General features: G+C 44.3%; 1 protein-coding gene across 4 annotated transcripts; it reads left to right on the top strand.

Annotated features, from left to right (window-relative positions):
* The first annotated feature begins 942 nt into the window (after positions 1-942).
* P2RY10 (P2Y receptor family member 10) lies at positions 943-22,265 on the top strand. Of its 4 annotated transcripts, XM_089781647.1 has the most exons (5): positions 1,042-1,180; positions 12,232-12,313; positions 12,434-20,881; positions 21,142-21,272; positions 21,410-22,265. In XM_089781647.1, exons 1-3 carry the CDS (start codon positions 1,130-1,132, stop codon positions 13,456-13,458), a joined length of 1,158 nt encoding a protein of 385 aa, XP_089637773.1. In that variant the 5' UTR covers positions 1,042-1,129; the 3' UTR covers positions 13,459-20,881; positions 21,142-21,272; positions 21,410-22,265. The 4 variants fall into 4 exon arrangements, with proteins under 4 accessions (XP_014424316.2, XP_089637773.1, XP_089637772.1 ...); XM_014568830.4 differs by lacking the exon at positions 1,042-1,180 and adding an exon at positions 943-1,035 and having other exon boundaries at positions 21,142-22,265; XM_089781646.1 differs by having other exon boundaries at positions 21,142-22,265.
* The last annotated feature ends 1,037 nt before the right edge of the window (positions 22,266-23,302 follow it).

Here is a 23,302-nt window from a genome sequence, read left to right on the forward strand (position 1 = left end):
TGCAGCAGAGCATTTACTGACAGATAGTGACAGTTTCATGCTACAAACCACAGGTCTGATTCTGCAGCACCTACACAAACAAAACACTTCTGAAAGGGACTGCAAGATCAGACCATCTGACACTAGAAATATCAGTGATCCTGGGTGAAATTGTTGCTCCACTGAAGTAATGGGAGTGCTGCCATTTACTTTACTGGTGCCGGATTTCACCCCTTAGCTTGAAACCTTTCAGGATTGTCACGGATTCTCAATTCTAGCACTCGGCTGTCACAGTACATTTAAGTTGTTTTAATTTATATGTCTAATAAGGCTGCAAAGCAATGAAGGATTGGTTCCTATTCCCAATGAAGCTGCTGGGAACTTTGCCATTGACTTCAGTGGGAGCAGGAGAAGGGCTTGTACAATCCCGTGGAACAAGAAATAAACATTGCACAAACCACAGCAACAAACACAATACAATGACATAGCAATAGCTGGGTCCATTCTGTGACTAGGTGCCCCCACGCCAAACAAATAAATAGTCTGGGCCAAAGCTTAACGTGTCTTTGGAGAGTGAAGTGAAGCCCTAGGAACTTTGTAAGCAGTCAGACTGTAAAAGAGGGTAGGCGGTGCAAACCCAAGCATCAGGGACCTGCAGAATAGCAATGCTGGAGAGAGATCCATTGGGAGCTAATGGGACAGAGTAGAAGTTAACTGGAATGAAAGTTGCGAGCAGTGAGAGTTGTGAGCATTTGTCAGACGCTAAACACTTTGCAGGTGTTGCCGCAATGTACGTGAAATTGACATGTCTTGATTTCAAGCACGGCTATAGACCAAGTTCTGTCTACCAGTTCTGGCGTGCATTTAGTGAAACTCATTACCGCAGCAATAGATGTGGCCAGGTCTTAACGTTACATTAAATCAGTCATTGACGTAATCATTCAGGTTGGCTTTATAGATGTAAACAAGTTGTCTGTGAGACATGTAAAGTCATATTTCACTTCCTCTTCTAACTGTAGACTTGTTCAGTTATCAGCAGGATTGCTGTGAAGGAAGGTAGGCTCTTTTTCAAGCTCTCATTTCATGTATTAAAGCAAAGCTAGTGAGCCTGTACTGTTGGAATATGCCAAATTAAAACAGTGTTTTTCTTATGCTTTTCATTTTGAATACCCTCTTGTCAAAGTGGGAAAATTACAATGAGGTAAGATTTTTGTTAGTGCATTTTATTTTGCTAAATTTATATTCTGAAAAATATTTGCAGTATTTTCTCAAGATATTTTTCCACAAACATAAAGAGGCAGACAGGTTTCAGAAATACAGGCAAGAACAGTATTGTGATTTGATCAGTTTGCCCGCCAAAATTTTGCAAGCATGGAAGAGCTAACATTGTAGCTGTAACAAACCGCCGGTGTTAGAGAGATTGAAATTTTAGTTCTGGCAATTAGTAGTAGCTTGATTGTTATCAAATGTTGTTACAAGAGGTCATTATGTTTTATTGTATAATTTCTGAGTAAAAATCAGTACAAATCTTTTATTTTAATTGCATTTGGTAGTAAAATAAATTCTAGCAAACCTCTGTTTCATCTACCAAAGGGTTTTTTTGGAATTAAAAAATTCCTTGTGCTAGCTGTTTTGATATGCAATCTATATGCTTTGTAATTATATTGTGAGGGCAGAATAAAAATGTTCCTTTGACTTGGGAGACTGAGAACACAATGTGATAAAAGTCTAAAGATGGGTGGGACCCAGTATTCTCAAAGAATATGCGGCAACTGCCACTGATAGGGAAAACGCAGTATGGTCTACGATTGCCATTATTAAACTAGATTAGACACAGCCAGATTCTCTGATGGAGGCATTTAAATCACACTTTCTAAAGCTTGTTTATTGAAGAGACTCTTTAATCCTGGGGCAAGTGTTCCAACAGGTGGCTAGATATCAGAGGGAATTTAACTGATTAATGTAATCCCTCATCTGGTGGCAGTTTGTGTATCATAACTTCAGACAAAATTCAGCTGCACAGCTGGGCTCCAAAGCTGAAGCAGTAAGTAAATCAAAAGGGAAATCCTCTTTTGGTGAATCAGTTAGCGTGCAAAGCCAGTCTTGCCATAGACTCCAGGTAGAAAGATCTTTAGCTTTAGCATATGAAATAAGGATGTTAGGGTTTTCTTTTTAAAAGCCACAATGTGTACTGTCAAAATGTGTCTCAATGGATGGTGCTTGGCGCTTTAATCCTGTCTGACCACAGTGGGCCAAATTCATCCCTATTGTAACTAGACATCAGCAGAATCATACTAATGATGAACTTGTCCCTGCATGGTAGAAGTGTCAGGGCAAGGGATCTGGGAAGGAGAGTGCACGTGTAAGAGTACTGTGGGGTCAGCAGTACAAACTTCCCTATCAGTATGAGTGACTAGTGGCAAAATGGACATACAAGGTGGCTATGGTATTATCTTTTATTAGACCAAGTTCTGGTGGTGAGAGAGACAAGCTTTTGAACCACTCAGAGCTCTTCTTCAGGTCTGGGAAAGTTATTCCGTGGGTCACAGCAAAATGCCCCATGGATCAGATGGTTTAGCATAAGTAATTTGCACACATTACAAGGGACATACAAAGTAGGAATGACCTATTAACAGTGGGGGCAAAAAACCTAATTGGCTTCAAGTGTGATCTTGATAAGTTTATGGAAAGAGGTGGGGGGTATGATGACACTGCCTACAATGGCTAGATATCTGTGACTGCTAGTAGCAAATATCCCCCAGCAGCCAGTGGATGGGATACTAGCTGGGGAGGGCTCCGAGTTATTACAGACAATTCTTTCCCAGGTGTCTGACTGGTCAATTGTGTTGAAATACTCAGGGTCCCATCTGCTCACCATCTTGAGGGTTGGGAAATAATTCACCTTCTACTGAAGGGTGGGGCATGGGACACTTGCATATTTAAATTAGTGTGAATGGTGGCTTCTCTGTAACTGGTAGGCTTTAAATTTGAGGACTTCCATAACTAAGTCAGAGATTAGGGGTCTATTACTGGTGTGTATTGGAGACTTCTGTGAGCTGCAATGTGCAGGAGACCAGACTAGAGGATTATGATGGTCCCTTCTGACTTTAAATTCTGTGAGTCTCTCTAATTTCTTGGGACTGGCATGACTACAACTATGCTGCACAGTGGAATAATGGAATACATTAATGGACATTTGATTCATATTGTCACTGAAAGACAGGTGTGGCCAACCAGAGCCTGAGATGGAGCCACAGTTTACCAATGTACATTGCCAAAGAGCTGCAGTAATTTGTCAGCAGTTCCCATCTGGTGCCTCCTCTCCCGTCTCCAGTATCTTTTGCCCACCAGCAGCCCCATCGATCAGTGCCTCCTCTTCCTTTCCTGCACCTCCTGCCCACTGCAATCAGCTGTTTCATGGCCCTCAGGAGGCTCTGTGGGGGAAAGAAGGAGCGAGGACACAATACACTTGGAAGAGGAGGTAGAGCTAGGAGTTGAGCACTGGACAGTTGGCACCTGTAGCTGCAGCCCTGGAGTCAGAGCCTGAGCAAGGAGTCACATACTAACTTCAGAAGAGCCACAGGTGGCTCCAGAGCCACAGTAAGCTACCCATGCTGTTAATCGTAGAATCATAGAATACTAGGACTGAAAGGGATCTCGAGAGGTCATCGAGTCCAGTCCCCTGCCCTCATGGCAGGACCAAATACTGTCTAGACCATCGCTGATAGACATTTATCTAACCTACTCTTAAATATCTCCAGAGATGGGGATTCCACAATCTCCCTGGGCAATTTATTCCAGTGTTTAACCACCCTGACAGTTAGGAACTTTTTCTTAATGTCCAACCTAAACCTCCCTTGCTGCAGTTTAAGCCCATTGCTTCTTGTTCTATCCCCAGAGGCCAAGATGAACAAGTTTTCTCCCTCCTCCTTATGACACCCTTTCAGATACCGGAAAACTGCTATCATGTCCCCCCTCAGTCTTCTTTTCTAAACTAAACAAACCCAGTTCTTTCAGCCTTCCTTCATAGGTCATGTTCTCTAGACCTTTAATCATTCTTGTTGCTCTTCTCTGGACCCTCTCCAATTTCTGGACATATATATTTATTTCAGGCGAGATAGGCTGTGAGCAGCATTTATCTAGAAGAAGGCTCCATTTTCATTAAACTGTAGAGCTTTTCACTGCTGACTGTGAGGGTTTCAGTTTTCATTGTGACTCTAGGAACAGGATTTTGCAACATCACTATAGACATGATACCACTTCATGGGCACAACAACAACAAATGGTAGGGCCAAGGAATGACAGTTCTACACTTCTTGGTCTGAACATGAGCATTCCTTTCCTGATATTGCCATGGAAATAGTATTTTTTCAGGCTTCCAGCTATAAGTAAACAAGTAACAGAGTGCACCAATAGAAACAATTTCTTTCAGTGTTATCGATGCAATTCAATTATGCAAATATCAATATGGTATTTTACTCAATATTGATTTTATTGAAATATCAGGTCCTGAAGAAAATGTTCCAGCAGGAATTTGTTTTAGCAGACACTTTCATTGTCTACCTGTAACTTCTAAACACTGATAGAAATGTAGCCATGTTAGTCTGGTGTAGCTGAAACAAAAAACAGGGCTATGTAGCATTTTAAAGTCTAACAAGATGGTTTATTAGGTGATGAGCTTTCGTGGGCCAGACCCACTTCCTCAGATCAAATAGTTTGACAATTTTCTTCCACTATTTGATCTGAGGAAGTGGGTCTGGTCCACAAAAGCTCATCACCTAATAAACCATCTTGTTAGTCTTTAAAATGCTACATAGTCCTGTTTTTTGTTTCTTCTAAACACTGGGACAGATCTTCATTATAGGGGAAAAAAGATAATTGAATGGAATACTTTAGTTTGCCACCTATGCTATGCAACACACCACTGGTGCCCTTGCTTTTTAAGTAGCTTCGCAGTGGGGATTTAGTTCTGCCAGGAGTCGAGCATGATCCTTCTGTAATTTTAGCTTACAGGATAGTTTTATCATGTTTTACATAAAGTGATTAATTATTGGCAAGCCTAGTGAACTGAGGTGTGAGAATGCTCTATACTTGAGCATTGTTATTTCATAAATGTTATCCATGATTTTGCACTTCCAATAATTTCACTTTCCTTAGCCCATATTTCAACATAGAGATCGTGACCCAGAGCCACTGAAATAAATAAAGAGCCTTTTACATACCCATTATTCAAATGTCAATGTAAAACAGATGCTTAATTTTTATTTTTTGTTAATAACATTTTAAAGGTATTCATGCAACCATGGGGCTGTACTCACAATGGTTTTGAACAGCTATCTTTGTGTAATTTCAGCAAATCAGGACTTTTCCATAACATCAGTAATTTAGGGATTTTTGTTTGAAATTATTCTGGTATCTATTGTGTAAAATCAGAACACAAGCTTTTCAGTTTGTGATAATCCCAGAAGATCAACACACACAAAACCAATAAAACGTAATTTAAAAAATAATGACACTACGTCTATTAGTAGTTTAGTACTTCAATACCTTAATTTCTCTTACCAGAATTAAAAAATCTTTCTGAAGGGAAAGGCAAAAAATGAAATCATGACACCTTGTGGCCAATTAAAGAATAGATTTTAGGAAGACACAAAAACTATGGTACAAAAGGTGCATTGTTTTCTAACCATCAGCAATGCTTGTCCTGCCTCATTCTGAACCTAGACCTTTTATCTGAGAAAATATGATTCTACTCAGGCAAGAAGCAACACAAACAGTGAGAAACCCTTTGAGGGAGAGGTATTTCCTCATGTCTGGAAACTCATGAGAAGGTTTATTTGGTCATTAGAAAATGAAGTCTGTATTGCTGGAAGTCACTTGAGTGCAGACAAGGCTTTATTGAAGCAGGGATGATACAATGTTATCTCAAATGCTTATTTAACACATGGGTTCTGTTTAAGACCTGCAGTAGGAGTGGTCTTACTGGTAAGCCAGGAAGTTGTGCTTGAATAAATCAAAAGCACTTATGAAATCTAATTCCTTATTTATTTCATAAAATGTAATAAAGGCTAATTGTGTCTAGTGCATCTGCATTGCAAAGGGACTCAAGCCAAAATATCCCATTTTGATTCAGTATCAGGACAGTGGAATTGAAATTCATGTAAGAACTGTAGTCCACAGGCCAGAGCAGTGAAGATATTTAGTGGCCTAAAGACGCAGAGAGGGTTAATGATATTTTCACAGAGAGTCTATCTCCTGTTGGTCTCAGTCATTTCTGAAGGCTGTTTCCTGTGGAGGTGGGGAGGGTGGAGGTGTGTGGCTGTCAGTGCTATATGGCATTAGTCCATTGCTGGGTTACTGTTTATGACCAAGGGTGTATCTAGACTACAGGAATTTTTCAAAAAAAGTGGCCTTTTTTTGAAAAATCTTTACCTGTGTCTAGACTGCCGCTGCATTCTGTCGACAGTAAATCGAAAGAATGCGGAGTTTTGTCGACCGTGGAAAACCTCATTTTATGAGGAATAATGCCTTTTTTCCAAAATGTTTTCTCAAAAAAAGGCGCTATGTAATGCAAACTGTGCTTTTTCAAAAGAGAGTATCCAGACTGCCTGGGTGCTTTTTCAAAAGAGAGTATCCAGACAGCTTGCTTTTTTGAAAGTACTGATTGTAATCTAGAAATTCTTTCAAAAAAGGCATGTAGTCTAGACGTAGCCCCCCGAAAAAAATCAAAAACAGAGGATGGAAATAAGTTTCAAATGAAGGGCAGAAAAGAGAGTGAGCAACAATAGCTGCTTACAGGTCCGTAAGCACAGAAAATGGGTGTCCATAGGTGCTGTAGGCTTAAGCAGGCAAACAGTTAGGGTATGTCTACACTACCCCGCTAGTTCGAACTACGGGGTAATGTATGCATACCGCACTTGCTAATGAAGCCCGGGATTTGAATTTCCCGGGCTTCATTAGCATAAGCGGGGAGCCGCCATTTTTAAATCCCCGCTGCTTCGAACCCCGTGTAGCGCGGCTACACGGGGCTCGAACTAGGTAGTTCGGACTAGGGTCCTATTCCGAACTACCGGTACTCCTCGTGAAACGAGGTGTACCGGTAGTTCGGAATAGGCACCCTAGTCCGAACTACCTAGTTCGAGCCCCGTGTAGCCGCGCTACACGGGGTTCGAAGCAGCGGGGATTTAAAAATGGCGGCTCCCCGCTTATGCTAATGAAGCCCGGGAAATTCAAATCCCGGGCTTCATTAGCAAGTGCGGTATGCATACATTACCCTCCTAGTTCGAACTAGGAGGGTAGTGTAGACATACCCTTATACAAGTGGTGAATTTGACCCTGTAGTAGACCATGTTCTTCTTAGCCATGTATGAGTAACAGATTACAAGTTACCATGCCAGCATCCACTTACAGAGACAGGCACTTTTGCTGGCCGACAACTCCTAGAGGTACTTTGCAAAAAATGAGTCATTGGCAATGAACCAGCAGCTCCAGTGTTATATCCTCACAGTAAAACTCTCCACAGGGAATGAAGGGGAGGGAAGGGCAATTTCCTCACAGAATTCCTCTCCCGTCATTCCATTGGGATGCCCACCTCTATACCAAGAAGATCCCATGGATTCTCACAGGGTAATGGAAATCAGCAGAAGGCCTGCAACTGCCATGCAGAATCTTTGCTTTCATACTGGCTCTGCGCCTCTGGTACTCTTCACACCCTGCCAAAAGGGAGGCAATACAACCCTGCTGCCAGGGAGTCTCAAGTGGAGCCATGGAAGGAATGTAGAAAAGCAGCTGGGAATCCCATCCCTTTCTTCAGCCATTCTGTGACATTTATATAGAAACAGGAGGCCAATCTTCATTTTCACCCTTACATTGGATAAGCTGGTAAATCAATTCACACAGGGTTTTTACAGGCATATTCCTAAGCCAAACTTTTCCTGCCCATATTATCCCTTCTGAGGAGAAATTCCAGTCTGGATTAAGGAAGGAAAAATACAACTAATTTAACAGTTTAATCTGAAATTCCTCTCTCCATCCTCATCAGTCTGTGGTTTGAATCAAAGGAGAGTCTGAAAAAGGAGTCTCAAATGTAAACTGCTCAATTAAAAAGCACATCCAGATTTGGGTCACTGAGGCTACCTCCAGACTGCATCCCTCTGTTGGCAGAGGGATGCAAATCAAGCACTTCAAAAGTGCAAATGACCCCGGGATTTAAATATTCTGGGCTTCATTTACTTACTCACGTTTTGGCGCTGTGCTGATCACATGCCCTTTCAAAAGTGAAAGTAAAGTCTAGCCGCGGCTCTGCCGACAGCAGGGGAGTACAAGATCTGCCGAAAAAGCTCCCCACTGTCGGCAGAGCTGCGGCTAGACTTTACTTTCCCTTTTGGAAGGATGCGTGATTGGCACAGCGCCCGAGCGTGAGTATGCAAATGAAGCCCAGGATATTTAAATCCCGGGCTCATTTGCGCTTTCAAAGTGCCTAATCTACATCCCTCTGTCAGCAGAGGGGTGTAGTTTAGACACACCCTGAGATAAGAAAAGCATGGGGACAGGGCTGGAGACAGACTTTGTCAGGCCCTGGGTAATGTGTGTGTGTGGGAGGACAGCTACAGGCTCTCAGAAGGGGCAGGGCCTCAGGCAGAATGGATGGTGCTAGTGCAACCAGCCCTCAGCACTTCCTAGACCACACTGAGAGGGGCTCTGGCAGTGATTTAGAGGACCTGAAGATGCATCTGATGAAGTAGGTTTTACCCATGAGAGTTTATGCCCAAATAAATCTGTTAAACTTTAAGGTGCCAAAGAACTCTTCATTGTTTTTCCAGATACAGGCTAACATGGCTACTCCCATAACATAAGAACTAGGGGTCACCAAATGAAATTAATAGGTAGCAGGTTTAAAACAAACAAAATGAAGTTTTCCTTCATGCAGTGCACAGTCAACCTGTGGAACTCCTTGCCAGAGGATGTTGTGAAGATCAGGACTTTAACAAGGGTTAAAAAGAGCTAGATAGATTCATGGAGGTTAGGTCCATCAATGGCTATTAGCCAGGATGGGTAGGAATGGTGTCTCTCCCGTTTGTCAGAGGTTGGAAATGGATGACAGGAGAGAGATCACATGATGACCACCTGTTCTGCTCACTCCCTCTGGGGCATTTGGTATTGGCCACTGTCGGCAGACAGGATACTGGACTAGATGAGCCTTTGGTCTGACCCAGTATGACTGTTCTTATGTTCTCCTCTGAGACACGTTACATGAAATGTTTTGCATAAAGCCTTAGGATATGTCTACACTACAAAGTTAGTTCGAACTAATGGACGTTAGTTCGAACTAACTTTCATAGGCACTACACTAGCGCTCCGTTAGTTCGAATTAGGAAAACCTCATTCCACGAGGAGTAAGCCTAGTTCGAACTAGCTAGTTCGAATTAAGGGGTGTGTAGCCCCTTGATTCGAACTAGTGGGAGGCTAGCCCTCCCCAGGTTTCCCTGGTGGCCACTCTGGCCAACACCAGGGAAACTTATATGCCCCCCTCCCGGTCCCGGATCCCTTAAAGGGCCACAGGCTGGCTACGGTGCCCATGCCAGGTGCAAGCCTGCCAGCACCCAGCCAGCAGACCCTGCACCTGGCACGGATTGAGCCACCCACCCAATGCCCCCCAGCCCTCCTCCTCTTCCCAGGACCAGGCTGGCAGCTCCCAGGAGCTTGCCTGGGACCGCAAGAGGTGGGCACCCGCCTGGGCTAGTGCGGACATCGTGGACCTCGTCCACGATCTCCGCACTAGGCACAGGAAAGTGGCCAGCTAGGGCAGGAGAGCTGCCAGCCTGGCCACCCAGGAGCAGGTGTGCAAGAGAATCAAGGGGGTCCACTGAGACCCCCGACCCTGAGCCCTGAGCTTACAATGGCTGTCCTGGGTCAGACCAAAGGTCCATCTAGCCCAGTAGCCTGTCTGCCGACAGCGGCTAACCCTAGGGACCCTGGAGGGGACGGACCAAAGACAGTGACCAAGCCATTTGTCTCGTGCCATCCCTCTCCAGCCTTCCACAAACTTTGGGCAGGGACACCACTCCTAACCCCTGGCTAATAGCACTCCATGGACCCAACCTCCATGACTTGATCTCACTTCCCTTTAAACTCTGTTCTAGTTCTAGCCTTCACAGCCTCCTGCAGCAAGGAGTTCCACAAGTTGACTCTTTGCTTTGGGAAGAACAACTTTCTGTTACTACTTTGAAGCCTGCTACCCATTCCTTTCCTTTCCTTTGGTGTCCTCTAGTCCTTCTTTATGGGAACTAATGAAGAACTTTTCTGTATGCACCCTCTCCACCCCACTCCTGCTTTTACAGACCTCTATCCTGTCCCCGCTCTGTCTCCTCTCCTCCTAAGCTGAGAAGTCCCAGTCTCTTTAGCCTCTCTTCATATGGGACCTGTTCCCAACCCCTGATCATTTTAGTTTCCCTCCCCTCTCCCAGCCTCTCTCTTCCCCTCTCCCACCTCCTTTTCCCAGTCTCCCCCAGTTTTGTTCAATAAAGACAGACTCCATTTTGGAAGACACGTTATCTTTATTTTGTACATCAAGAAGAGGGACTAGGGCGGGAAGGATGTGAGGAAGGAATGGGGCACGAGCCCCCGATGGGGAGGACTGGGCTGGCTCTGCGGGCTTCTGGGGGTGGAAGCTCTCCTGCAGCCCAATTGCTCCCTCACCCCAGATGGCAGCCTGCAGCAAGTGCAGCCGGTCTGATGGCCGAGTGCTGTGATGTGCCCAGTGTGGGTACTCCGGGCACTCCAAGCCAGGACTGCTTTGCAAGCGGGGCACCCCTGAGAACTGTGTGTCCGGGGTGGGGGTCGGGACCCTTTAAGCACAGCCCTCGGCTAACCTGAGACAGCATCTCCACGCTCTAAGTCCTCCTCTGATGCCCTGCTGGCACTGCTTCCGGCCATCCTTAAGCCTGGTTCAGGGTCCACTTAATGTGGACATGCTAGTTCGAATTAGCAAAATGCTAATTCGAACTAGTTTTTTAGTCTGGATCCGTTAGTTCGAATTAGCTTAGTTCGAATTAACTAATCCGAACTAAGTTAGTTCGAATTAACATTGTAGTGTAGACATACCCTCTGTTATGTTCCAGTTATGTCACATTTATATTTTTAGGCAGATTTCCATGAAGAATATGGGGTGCAACGTTTCACCTGGCTAAACTACTTAGTATTGCTGTGCCTCACTTCCCCACCTGGGTAATAGCACTGCTGTAGCTTACGAGGCATTGTAAAAATAATTACATTACTGACTGTATAATCCTTATATATTACTACTGTGATGGGGACCAGATAAATACCTGAGACAGAGGGAAATTGTATTTGGGGTTTCATAACCCCTACCCAGAATATCTCATTGCTTATGAAAAAGCATTGAGGAGCAAGAAGGAGATTTTACAGAGGACATGCTCTAGGCTAGGAGTGGGCAAACTACAGCTGTGAGCTGCATCTGGTTCAACAGCCATTTTAATCCAGCCCTGAGTGGGGTTTGGAGTTTGCCTTGCTTCCCTGGCTCCCAAAGCAGTTGCATGTTCCTTCCTCCATCTCGTAAACCTAGGTGCAGCTATAAGGCTCCATACACTGCCCCCAGCCTAATCACCACCCCTACAGCTCCCATTGGCTGGGAACTGTGGACAATGGGCGGCACTTGTGGATGGGAGGGGAGGAGGGGGCAGTGCACAGAGCCACCTGGCCAGGCCTCTGCATAGGAGCTGTCTGGAACATGTCACTGCTTCTGGAAACTGCTTGAGGAGGTAAGTGCAGCTTGGAGCCTGAGTTCTCTTCTCTCCATACCCCAACTCCCTGCCCCTCCTCTCTGAACCCCTCAGTCTCAGCCCAGAGCACCCTCCTGCATCCCAACCCCTCATTACCAGCCCTGCCTCAGAGCCTGAACCCCCAGCCAGAGCCCTTACCTCGTCCTCTCTCCCCACACTCCAAGCCTGTGCCCCAATCAAGAGCCCCTCCTGCACTCTGAAGTTCTAATTTCTTGCCTCACCCTAGAGCTCATACCTCCACCTGAAGCCCTCACCCCCTCCTACACCCAACACCAATATCATGAGCATTCATGGCCCTCCACACAATTTTCATTCCCTGATGTGGCCCTCAAGCCAAACGATTTGCCTAGCCCCTTCTCTAAGCTATAATAAATGTATTACTGTAATCAGGTAGGTTACTTGTGATACATATATTAATACTGGTTAATGTGCATTATCTTTGTTTTTACAGCAATTGTTTTGGGAAGCAGCACATCCAGAACACCTGCCTGAGTCTCAGGAGACTTTGCCACTGACTGGCTCGGAGATCATAGGCAAGTCACTTTCACCTCCATGAACCCCACTTTCCCAATGTGCAAATTGGGGATCATGATCTATTGAGACAAAATGTTATATAAGAGCTAGATGTTATGATTATTTTTTACTCGTTACAGAAATCTTCCATCCAGTCCCAAATGATTGCTCAAGCACAGTCAAGATGCAGACCAATGGATCTTCAGAAAACTGTGTTGATCCTAATATAACATTTAAAAACTCTCTATATGCCGCTACTTACACAGTAATATTCATACCTGGTCTTCTGGCAAACAGTGCTGCATTATGGGTTTTATGTCGCTTCATCAGCAAGAAAAACAAAGCTGTCATTTTTATGATTAACTTGGCTGCAGCAGATCTTGCTCATGTGCTCTCATTACCACTACGAATATATTATTATATAAACCATGTGTGGCCTTTTGGGAGTTTCCTCTGCTTATTATGTTTCTACCTGAAGTATCTCAACATGTATGCAAGCATTTGTTTCCTCACCTGCATCAGCATTCAAAGGTACTACTTCCTTCTCCATCCATTCAAAGCCAAAGACTGGAAGCGCAGGTATGATGTTGCCATTAGTACTGCTGTATGGATCTTTGTTGGGGTTGCTTGCTCACCATTTCCAATTATGAGAAACTCTGGCTTAACCAACAGTTCAAATTCCTGCTTTGCGGATCTTGAAGTCAAGAAAATAAACAGTAGCGCCGCTTCTGTGATGATGGCGATTATAGCTGAGCTTTTAGGATTTGTGGGCCCTCTAATCATTATTGTATACTGTACCTGGAGAACAAGACAGTCACTTCAGAAATACCAAACACCTTTGGAAAATACCAGTGAAAAACAGAGAGCTTTACGCATGGTTGCTATGTGTGCAGCAGTGTTCTTTGTATGTTTCACACCGTACCACATCAACTTCTTCTTCTACATGATGGTGAAAGAGAATGTTATTACACACTGTGCCATACGCCGAAGCACTCTGTACACTCAGCCATTTTGCTTAAGCCTAGCAAGCCTAGACTGTTGTTTGGATCCTATCCTGTACTTCTTTACAACATCCGAATTTCAGGATCAGTTATCGAGACACAGCAGCGCAATCATCCGGAGTCGTCTTATGAGCAAGGAGAGTGGCTCATCAATCAAGGAATAAATACTGAAAGTCTTTGGAAATATATAAAACAATGCTCATTTAAGATCAGCAATCACGTGTTGTGTGTGTTGGAGGCTGGAGAACCCCTGGCTGTATTGAGCTGGGGTGATGCCTCACCTAGCCTGCTTGAACTAGAACAAGCTGTAGGGAGCGGTGTTGCCTTTGCAGGAGTTGGTCTGAGTGGGCTAGTAGCTCTTCTCTAGCTTCTGTAGTTTTATGATCAAGCCAAAGACACTCCAAACAGGGAGGCCCAGTGTGCCCCCCTCTCAGCAACTGCCCTTTTCCAACAGAAATACAGCACAGCATGGGAAAGTGAAGGTCGGAAATAATTAAACAAAACAAACTTGCTTGAGGTCAAAGCACCAAGTGCAGCCTGCTCAGAGTTTGCAGCTTGATTCAACATGGCAACCATGTTTCCAAAGATACACAGTTGCCTGTCTACTCTATGGTGCCTAGCACTACCATTGATCCATTAGAGCTTGCTGTTGGCACTAAGCCAACTCTCTCTATTTCTAAGCACTTATCTCTATTTCACACTTTCTTTCCACCTTTTCCATTTTTTTGTTCTCTCCCTCTGTTTTCTATACTTTTCTCTTCTTCCAGCTCAAACTTTTTTATTTTTTGTTACACACAGGTGACTGTGTATCCTCCCCTGCCCTCCCACAGCAGCCCATGTGACTCTGGGACTAAATTCTTCAGCTGATCTCCACAAACAGTATGTCCTCTTCAGCCAGCTGCCTCTTCCTCAGCCACCCATAGTCAAAGTGTGCTATACGGTGTGGGACCTTCACACCAGGACAGCAGGCCCCATTTTCCCCTGTTGCATGCAGTTCTCTTCTGTTAAGCGTTTCACAGTTGGTCCATGCAGTAAAAAGATTAAGTAAATTAAACTAACAAATAAATAAGCAAAAAGAGTTATCTGCCCACAATCATTGCACTAATTAAAAAAGAGGCCTAATTAACAGAGTAAATTATTAATAATTCCCTCAGTTCTAATGGTGACCTTAGTTTGAGAGCTCCCATAAATACATTAGCTATTCAAATATTCAAGCAAATTGCAAAGTTTTATTTTGTATAAAGCAGAAATTAGCACCTCTTAATAATGTTTATATAAATTACAATTATTGCATCAAATTCATCCCTAAAGTAACTCCAATGATTTCAGTGGATTTATACCTGGAATTGATTTAGTCAGATATGCGTATGTACTGATTAGTAGCAACAGCAGCTACATCATGCAAAAGTAAGCCTCAAAACTGTATAACACAAGTAAAAGTAGCCAAAACACTTTAATTGTATTACTTTTTGGCCCAGGTAAAAATGCTGTTCCATTTAGTGTCTCCCAGGTCTGAGGGGGTTGCGAGGGTGGGTGGGAATGTAGCCTAGGTTTAAATAATGATTACTCTGGGTATTATCTTTAATGGCAAACGATTAAATTATGTTGACAATAAGCTAGGTAGTCCACCTACCATTTTTTTAAAGGTCAGTGATATAGTTTTTATATATGCAGTTGTTTTTAAAGGGATATTTCAACGTTCACACATGTAACAAGGAAATATACTTTAATAAAAGGTATTATTCCTAGCTTCTCTAGATTCTTAATGAAAAGTTGTTCAATGAGTAACTAGTCCAAAGCTCATTGAAATCTGTGAAAGGCTGCCATTGCCTTAACTGGACACTGTATTTTACCAAAGACTTACACATATACTTTAACTTTATGCATGCAAGTATTCCAGCTGAAGAAGAAATTTAAATACATGTATAAGACTTTGCAGGACTGGGGCCTAAGTGTATATATTCAAGCCTGTACAATGCAATTTTTATTAGTTTTTTTTTCAATCAACCTTCTTTCTCCTGGGCTTTGAACTGTTCAGTTTACTATCATGTCATTCAATCTGTAATTATTATTTCTGTAAGAACTTTTACATACCTTGGTCTGCTGTTGGGAAGTGTTTACTGTAATTCCTTCAAGCTACTGTTTTGTGCTTTATCTGGTTGAGACACAAATGTTTAAAGTACTGCAGTGACATCCAAATAGCTTGTCTTTCATTTTAATTTGCAAAATCATGCTTAAAAATAAATCAGTTTTGCTAACATAACACAAGTTCCACAAATGTGTTACTGTCTCAGAGAAAACAATGTGTTTTTGGATCCTTGCTTATTTACAGTACAATTTCGCTGTTGAGTTCCAACAACCTATTCACTTCACATGAAATTCTTCCCTGTGGAGAAGGTTAAATCAAGACCAATGTACAATTAAGACCCAATTAAGCCCTTAGAATATGATTGTGGCAAGTACAAAGTCATATATGCGAAAGAGTGTAAAGGATTACAAATTTGATTTACTACTAACTTTAGCTGCCTTTAAACTGTCTACACACATCTTTATATCAGTTTAACTATTTCTGTTAGGAAGTGGAATTTTCTACCCAAATAGTTGGTGCAACCCTTAGTTAGGATGTAAGATACTCTGTATTTCCTTGTCGTTCTTGTACAGAAATAGCAACAGAGCATCATTTCAGAAAAAATCTGATGTGGGGTGAAAATTGTGGTCAGCATGTAGAACATTATGGCTGTGTCTACACTGGCATGAATTTCCGGAACTGCTTAAAATGGAATACTATTCTATTTTCAGTTTTTCCGGAAAAGGAGCGTCTACATTGGCAGGCTGCTTTTCCAGAAAAGCCCTTTTTCCAGAAAAGCGTCTGTGGCCAATGTAGATGCGCTTTTCCGGAAAAGAGCCCCGATCGCCATTTTCGCGATCAGGGCTTTTTTCCGGAAAAGACTACTGGGCTGTCTACACTGGCCCTTTTCCGGAACAGTGTTCCAGAATAAGGACTTATGCCTGAGCGGGAACAGAATAGTTTTTCCGGAATAGCGGCTGATTTTGTACAGTAGAGCGTCGTTGCTTTTCCGGAAATTCAAGGGCCATTGTAGACAGCTCGCAGCTTATTCCGGAAAAGCGGCTGATTTTCCGGAATAAGTGGCCCAGCGTAGACACAGCCTATATGTGTTCACGTTCTGGTCTGCAAAGTCTTGGGGGAAGTTGGGGGGAAATGGAGTAGGTTTTTGTGTGTATAGACAAGGCCTCAGGAGAGAGAGATTCCATATTTGGAGTGACAATCAAAATGAGAATCTGTGTCACTGCAGAAGCAACTGTAGTTTTAAAACTGTATCAACATTCCATCAAATCCACAGGAGATTCCTAAACTGTTGACAAAGTTACATGCTAGCATCTCTGGGGAGGATGTCTGCTCTTATTTACTCTGGAGAGAATTTTGATAACTTCTTTTAAAGTTTTCAATTTCTGTGGCAGCAAATAAAATTGTCCATTCTCACTCTGGCCCTGTTGGACAAAAAGCTGTTTTGTGAATGCCAGAGGGAGAACTCAAGACAAAGCTTCTTTTTTATGAGACTTGAGATCTCTTGCCATTTTACCTCCATGATCTGAGAGCAGCACAGGTGAAAGTAAGCTGGGGTGCCCTGGTACGCAGTTCCAGCAAGAGCTGGGTGAGCTGGAGTGAAAGCCAGTTGGGAGCTATTTAAAGAGCTGACAGGGACCCAGGTTGTAATGGGCCAATACCTGTAAGTTACTTTCACGATTGGAGAGCAGCCTCCCATTAATAGTTTCTGATTCTGACATGTTCTCTGGTTTTTCACTTGTTTTTTATCGGGCTGCTGGTGAAAAGTGAAGCCAACTCTATTTTCTCATAAGGTTTTCTCAGTACTGATAAACTGCCCACATTCCTGAGGGTCAAGGCAGGGGTGGTTGACAGCAGCTGCCCCGGGCCCCGCGCTTCAGAAAGCCCCGCGCATGTGCCGTGGCAAAGGGGGGGGCCCCGTGGAATTATGCTGCCCGCGGCCCCGCAAAATGGTCATCTGCCCCTGGTTGACAGACATCAGCAGGTCCTGGATAAATTGAGAGGGGATAGTTCCAGGCCCCGGGAAGGGAAAGGCCCTCAGACAGAAGGGGCAGGGCTGGAGGCTAGCCTCCCCTAGCCAGGCCTTTAGCACTGCCCAGGGCTCTGGTGGCAATTAAAAGGGTCTGGGGGCAACTGAACCCTTTCTCCCCCCCCCCCACATTTGCATACCTACTGTGCATTATGGGCCTACATTGCTCTAAAGACCAATAGCTTGGTAGCCTTTGCAAGGGACAGCCTCCCCTTCCACTGTGACAGCATCCCCCAGTGCACCAGCCTCTTCTCAAAACTGCTGCTCCACTCACTGCCTGCCTCTCTCTCTGGCTTGCCTAATGGACTTGGAAGAGATCATGTATTGACTCTTATAGAGTAAAGTAAAAGTGACTTCATAGGGTGTGTGTGTGACTTTCCTAAATCTATATGCTGCATAATCACAGCCCACACCTATATGTAACAAATGTGACTGTGACATACCATAAGACTTATATCTTCCCCCATGGGAAAACACCTGACTTTTCTCCTTTACCACTTTCAGAAAGTCCCATCTATAGATTTGTCCTGATTTTCTCTTGCTCTGAAATTTGAAAGTAAAAATGAGGAATGAAAGGGGTTTATTCTGTTTAGACTAACAACAATAAACAGCATCCCCAACTCATTTGTGCCATAGGCCTAGGCCTCATGACCTCTTTGGTAACTATGGCTCACGCTTCAAGGGGCACAGCATTTTCGCTTTTTACTTGGTTGGGGCATGGCGGCTCACAAACGGCAATGAGAACTTCATGATTTAGAACAGGGTTTCCCAACCTATGGGTCGCGACCCAAATATGGGTTGCCATTACATTTCAAAAGGGTTGCCAAGTATCTCCCCAGGTGGCTCTGCCCCCTCTCTTCCCCCCATTTTTGAATTGCCTTGGGTCACCAAGTCTTCTTGAATTGTCAAAATGGGACCCCATCTGGAAAAGGGTGGGAACTGCTGATCTAGAACCACATGTGCTACAGGTGAGACCTTGTGGGTTGTATCAGTGGTTTACTTGCCAGATTCTCCTCTTTTGTAGTAAGTTTGTGTAAGCAGGCCGGGGTCGTCCTAGACATGGGCAGCAGGCTCTTTTGTGCTCTGCCTCTCTGCAGAAGGCCATGTCCCTTTGCTACACAGACAAATGACCTAATAGCAGGGCATTGGCATTGTCCAGTCCTCTGATATGCCAATGGGGTGGTTCAGCATTTAGGTTTTGGGTACTCAGCAACAGTCTTGAGTGCAGGGCACAAGGCTGAGGCACTAAGCAACAGTTTAGGGTAAGGGGTACAAGGCTGAGGCTTAACAACTGGCAAGGGGGAGTACTGTCATCCCAAGGTGGTGGGGGGAACATGGGCCCACCTGACTCCACTGCACCCCAGACCAGGGCCCTATCAGTGGCAGAGAAATCTGTTGCTGGGTTGGCTTGGAGTCCACTGCAAGATGTTGTCCACGGCTTGGGGAGATCCACAGTCTGATTCCCCTGGGCTCCTTCCTAAATTCCCCCTTGATTGTACCTGCACACACTGGTTGTTCTCAACATCTTCAGTGTAGTCAGTGAATGGTAGTCTCAGCAGCCCCTCTGCTTCACGTGTATCTGGTGGCTCGAGGTCCCAGGCATCTCCTCTATATGGTTAAGTTCCCGCACTGCAGCCGACCCCCACAGAGGATTGGGGGCCTCTGGCCAGCCCTCTATGCCCCCCATGGAAGGAGGCAAGAACGGCTGGGAACCATCTATCCTCTCCAGTGATTGGGCTGCCACAGGGCCCACCTCTTTATACTTCCTATTTGTGAAGAGAGTCTGCCCTTCCGCTTCTGGTGTAGTGGAAGAAGCTTTTCTGGATCCTTCCACCTGAGGGCATTAGGCTCTTACGCTCCATGGAAGGCTTGCTACAGCTTGTTGGACATGAAATCTGAAAATTGCCTTCATATTCAGTTTCCTGTGACCATGCTAGATTTATAGCATGGTGACAGTAGAAAGCATTCCAGGGAACCTGCCATATTCCATGTGGTGAGGATTCCTTTCATGGACCGTCTACATCCTTGCTGCTGGACTCCCCAGGCACAGTGAGTGCACAGCAATGAAGATGGGTTTGTGTTTCCCCAACAAATACACCAAGAAAGCCAAAATCAAAATGTCCCTCTCTTGGAAGCCAACTAACTTTCATCAGTGACTCCTCAAAAACCAAAGATGGCCCAGTTCAAAACCCTGGGTTTGGTCACATCTGAACTTTGGATAGTTGAAATATGGATTTGAACTTTTCAGCTTGATCCCACTTCCAGAGAAAACTTAACGTAGTGTCAGGGTTGAAGGAGAATTGGCTAGTATCCAAATAATGTAACAAATTCTCTGAATTGCTCACATAGATAAAATATATCACATAGCAACATCACCATCAAAGAGTGTGGTGTGCTAAGCTACAGCAATGTAATAAGATACTGAATGCTTATTGGACGAAAAAATGTTTCATAGGAAGAGGAAATGATTGCTGTTGCGTTATTGGGCATTTTGATTTGTGTACATGTTTCTTGATCTATTGTGTATTAACTATTTTGATTACTAAGATTTTTCAGTTAGCCTGAAATTTGGTAGGTTCTTGTCTCAAGATCAAACCCAGTATTCTTAGAAAAAGGACCCAAAGTAATTATCACTGGTGGCTGTCATCCTGACATCTCCCAAGAGTTATTTTCCCCCAATATACACAGGCTGGAATACACTTTTTATAATGTGTTATGTTGGCACCACGTTGCCTAATGTAGTAGGGTTTCTCTCCTTTTCCTTATTTGTACTTACTTGCCCTTATTACTTATTACTTGCCCTTCTCTCATAGGTTTATAGTACATTTGCTTCAAGCTTATTAGCATATACCTCATTGGTTACCATGGCACTCTTGGGGTCAGACATCAACTGATGTTCCAAAAATAAAATATCTGAAACTGGTACAAACAAGTATCTCTTACATATTATTCACATCGACCTTCTAGCTTGTGAGATTTTATTATCTAGGGTTACTCCTGGTTAGCTGCTTATGCTAAGGTTTTTGGGGCCTTATGTCTTGTTTAGCTACTGTAATCTGTTTCCTCAGAGGCCTTGCAGGCTCACTACATTACTGCCTTAACTTATACCCATGTCTTACTTAACAAATACCTTCACCTATAGGCTACTTTTTAGAGAGCTTATTCCTTGCAGGTTTGTCATAATCCCTAACCTGATATGTCTTTTAGTATTTCCACAGGTACTACTCAATTTGCATAGTATATGGTGGTCCACTCCCAACCAAGATCAGAACTCTGTTATGCCAAGCAATGTATAAATGAAGTAAAATAATGTTGAAGTGTCAATTTTGTCATGGCTTTCTTCAAGCTGCTGATACTGGAGTTAAGTGCTCTGGTAAGAATTATTTTTTAAAATGCAAGTTTCTAGACCTTGTTGCAGAGAAAACCGTGAAAATGTGACAAGAATGTACTCTACAAGCTCATCACCTATTAGGTAAATAAAAAGAACTTCAACATTTATTTTTATTTAATTTATTTATTTATTTGAATCTCATGCTTTTTAAGATGATCTTACAATTTGTGGGACCTGACTCATGATTTGTGAATGACTGAGGCTGGTAAATCTGTTGTCCCTGGCTCACTGTGTCTGCGAGTGTTAAAACCCAAAGTTAAAAACTAACATGGCCATTACTCATTTAAATAAATATAAGTCTAAATCAATGCCACTTCTGTAACACTCTTTATATACTTTAGGGTGAACTTCACCCCTTTGCAGAGGGCTTATACAAGGCATCACTTGACCCAGGAAAATGAGATGTAAGTGGGCTCTAAATAGCACAGGGGCTTTCTGCCAGGACTCTGCTCAGTGGTGAATTTCACTTTTGGTGAGTAAAACATTTTTCCCCTCCAGAAAAGTACAGCTTTGTTTTACATACATCCTTCAGCTGCATCCTGTTTGATAAGTAAAATGTTCTCAGTTTGGAGAAGTGTTGATAATATATATTTGTCTTTCTGTCCACAGGATACTCGTTTATACGGTCAAAAGGACACACATTACATTTCATTACCACTGTAAACTGTCGTGTACTTTCTGTCACAGCAGGGGTATACACAGTAAAATGTGCTCTTGTGTAGAACTATACTTAAGCAAGGACAGTTATGCAAAAACATACAAGTACAGTGTTTTCAGCTCACTTTAATGTAAGACAATGGATTTTTAAAATTAATATCTGTGGGCAAGATTGTAAACCTGTGTAACTTTGGTTGCCAATGATGTCACAGAAGAGTGCATTTTGTGATGCTTTTAATGATCAAGAATGTGTGAAAAGTCTTCAGAGGGCAAAATAAACTAAGACATTGTTGGGATTTTGTGGTTCCCAGAGAGTCAGATGCTGGGCAGAATCAAGGGTCTTTAATACTTCAATTCAGTTCAACAAGACTTTATTCAATGTGCACAAAGGGAGAACCTCTGGTACTAAAATCAGCCAGAGCCCCTCAAGCAAGGAGCTCCTCCCCTTACTATTTGATAGCACATGGCAGTTACATAACACGTTATATAACACAAACCTCTAAACCAGTGGTCCCCAACCTTTAGAGCCTGCCAGGCGCCAGGGGGCGTGGCCGTTCGCCTGCCGGGCACCAGGGGGCGGGGACACATGCACGCCCGGGGGCGGATGGCCCCCCCAATAGCCGCGTGCTCGGGGGCGCCCCCCCCGCAAGCGCCGTGCTCCCGGGACCGGGCCCCCCCTGCAAGCGCCGGGGGCCAACGCCCCCTCCAAATGCCGCATGCCTGGGGCCGGCGCCCCCTTCTCCCCCAAGCACCGCACGGCCAGGCCGGCGCTCCTCCTAAGCGCCGGGCGCCCGGGGCCAGCACCTCCCTCCCTCTAAGCACCACACACCTGGGGCCGGCGCCCCCCTCCCCCCAAGCGCCTGCACGTCCGGGCCGGCGCTCCTACTAAGCGCCGCACGCCCGGGGCCGGGGCCCCCCTCCCCCCAAGTGCCGCGCGCCCGGGGCATGAGCGGCCAATTCGCGGCGCTCCCGGGGCGGCGCTTACCATGCGCCCCGGGCCGGCTCCAGCACACAAATGGCCGGGCGGGCGCATACAAATGGCCCCGTGAGCGCCATGGCGCCCGCGGGCACCGTGTTGGGGACCACTACTCTAAACCTTTCCGTATATGGCTTTGTTTGTTACATGCTTGTACTTCTCCACTCCACATGTTGAGCTCACTCCCCTCCCCTTGACCTTTTCTAGACTGTTCCTAGGGTGGTGAGACACAGCATGCTTCTTTATGCATACCTATTTTCCAAACCACATTTTGTTTAAAACGAACACATGCATACCCTTCAATGTAAAATACAACCATCAGGAGAAAGCCCACATTTAAAAATGATCTCAGCTGAACAGCTCCCACCCCTTTGATTTTTGTGGATCTATTAGCGTATGTCTACACTACAGCACTAATTCGAACTAACTTAATTCAAATTAGTTAATTCGAACTAAGCTAATTCGATTAGAGCATCTAGACCTAAAAACTAATTTGAATTAACGTTTTGCTAATTCGAAATAGCATGTCCACATTGAGTGGACCCTGAACCGAAGTAAAGGCTGGCTGGAACCAGTGCTGGCAGGGCATCAGGTTAGGACTTAAAGGCTGTGTCTAGACTACATGCCTCTGTCGTCAGAGGCATGTAGATGAGACACATAGGCAAAGGCAAATGAAGCCGCAATTTAAATGATCGCGGCTTAATTTACATTTACATGGCTGCCGCGCTGAGCCGACAAACAGCTGATCAGCTGGTTTGTACGCTCAGCGTGCTAGTCTGGACACTCCCCTGTTGACATCAAAGCCCTTTGTCGGCAGTCCAGTTATTCCTCATGGGATGAGGTTTACCGGGGCTGCCGACAAAGGGCTT

Source organism: Pelodiscus sinensis, chromosome 13, assembly GCF_052426305.1.
Source record: "Pelodiscus sinensis isolate ZL-2025 chromosome 13, ASM5242630v1, whole genome shotgun sequence".
In the NCBI taxonomy this organism is placed as follows: domain Eukaryota; kingdom Metazoa; phylum Chordata; order Testudines; family Trionychidae; genus Pelodiscus; species Pelodiscus sinensis.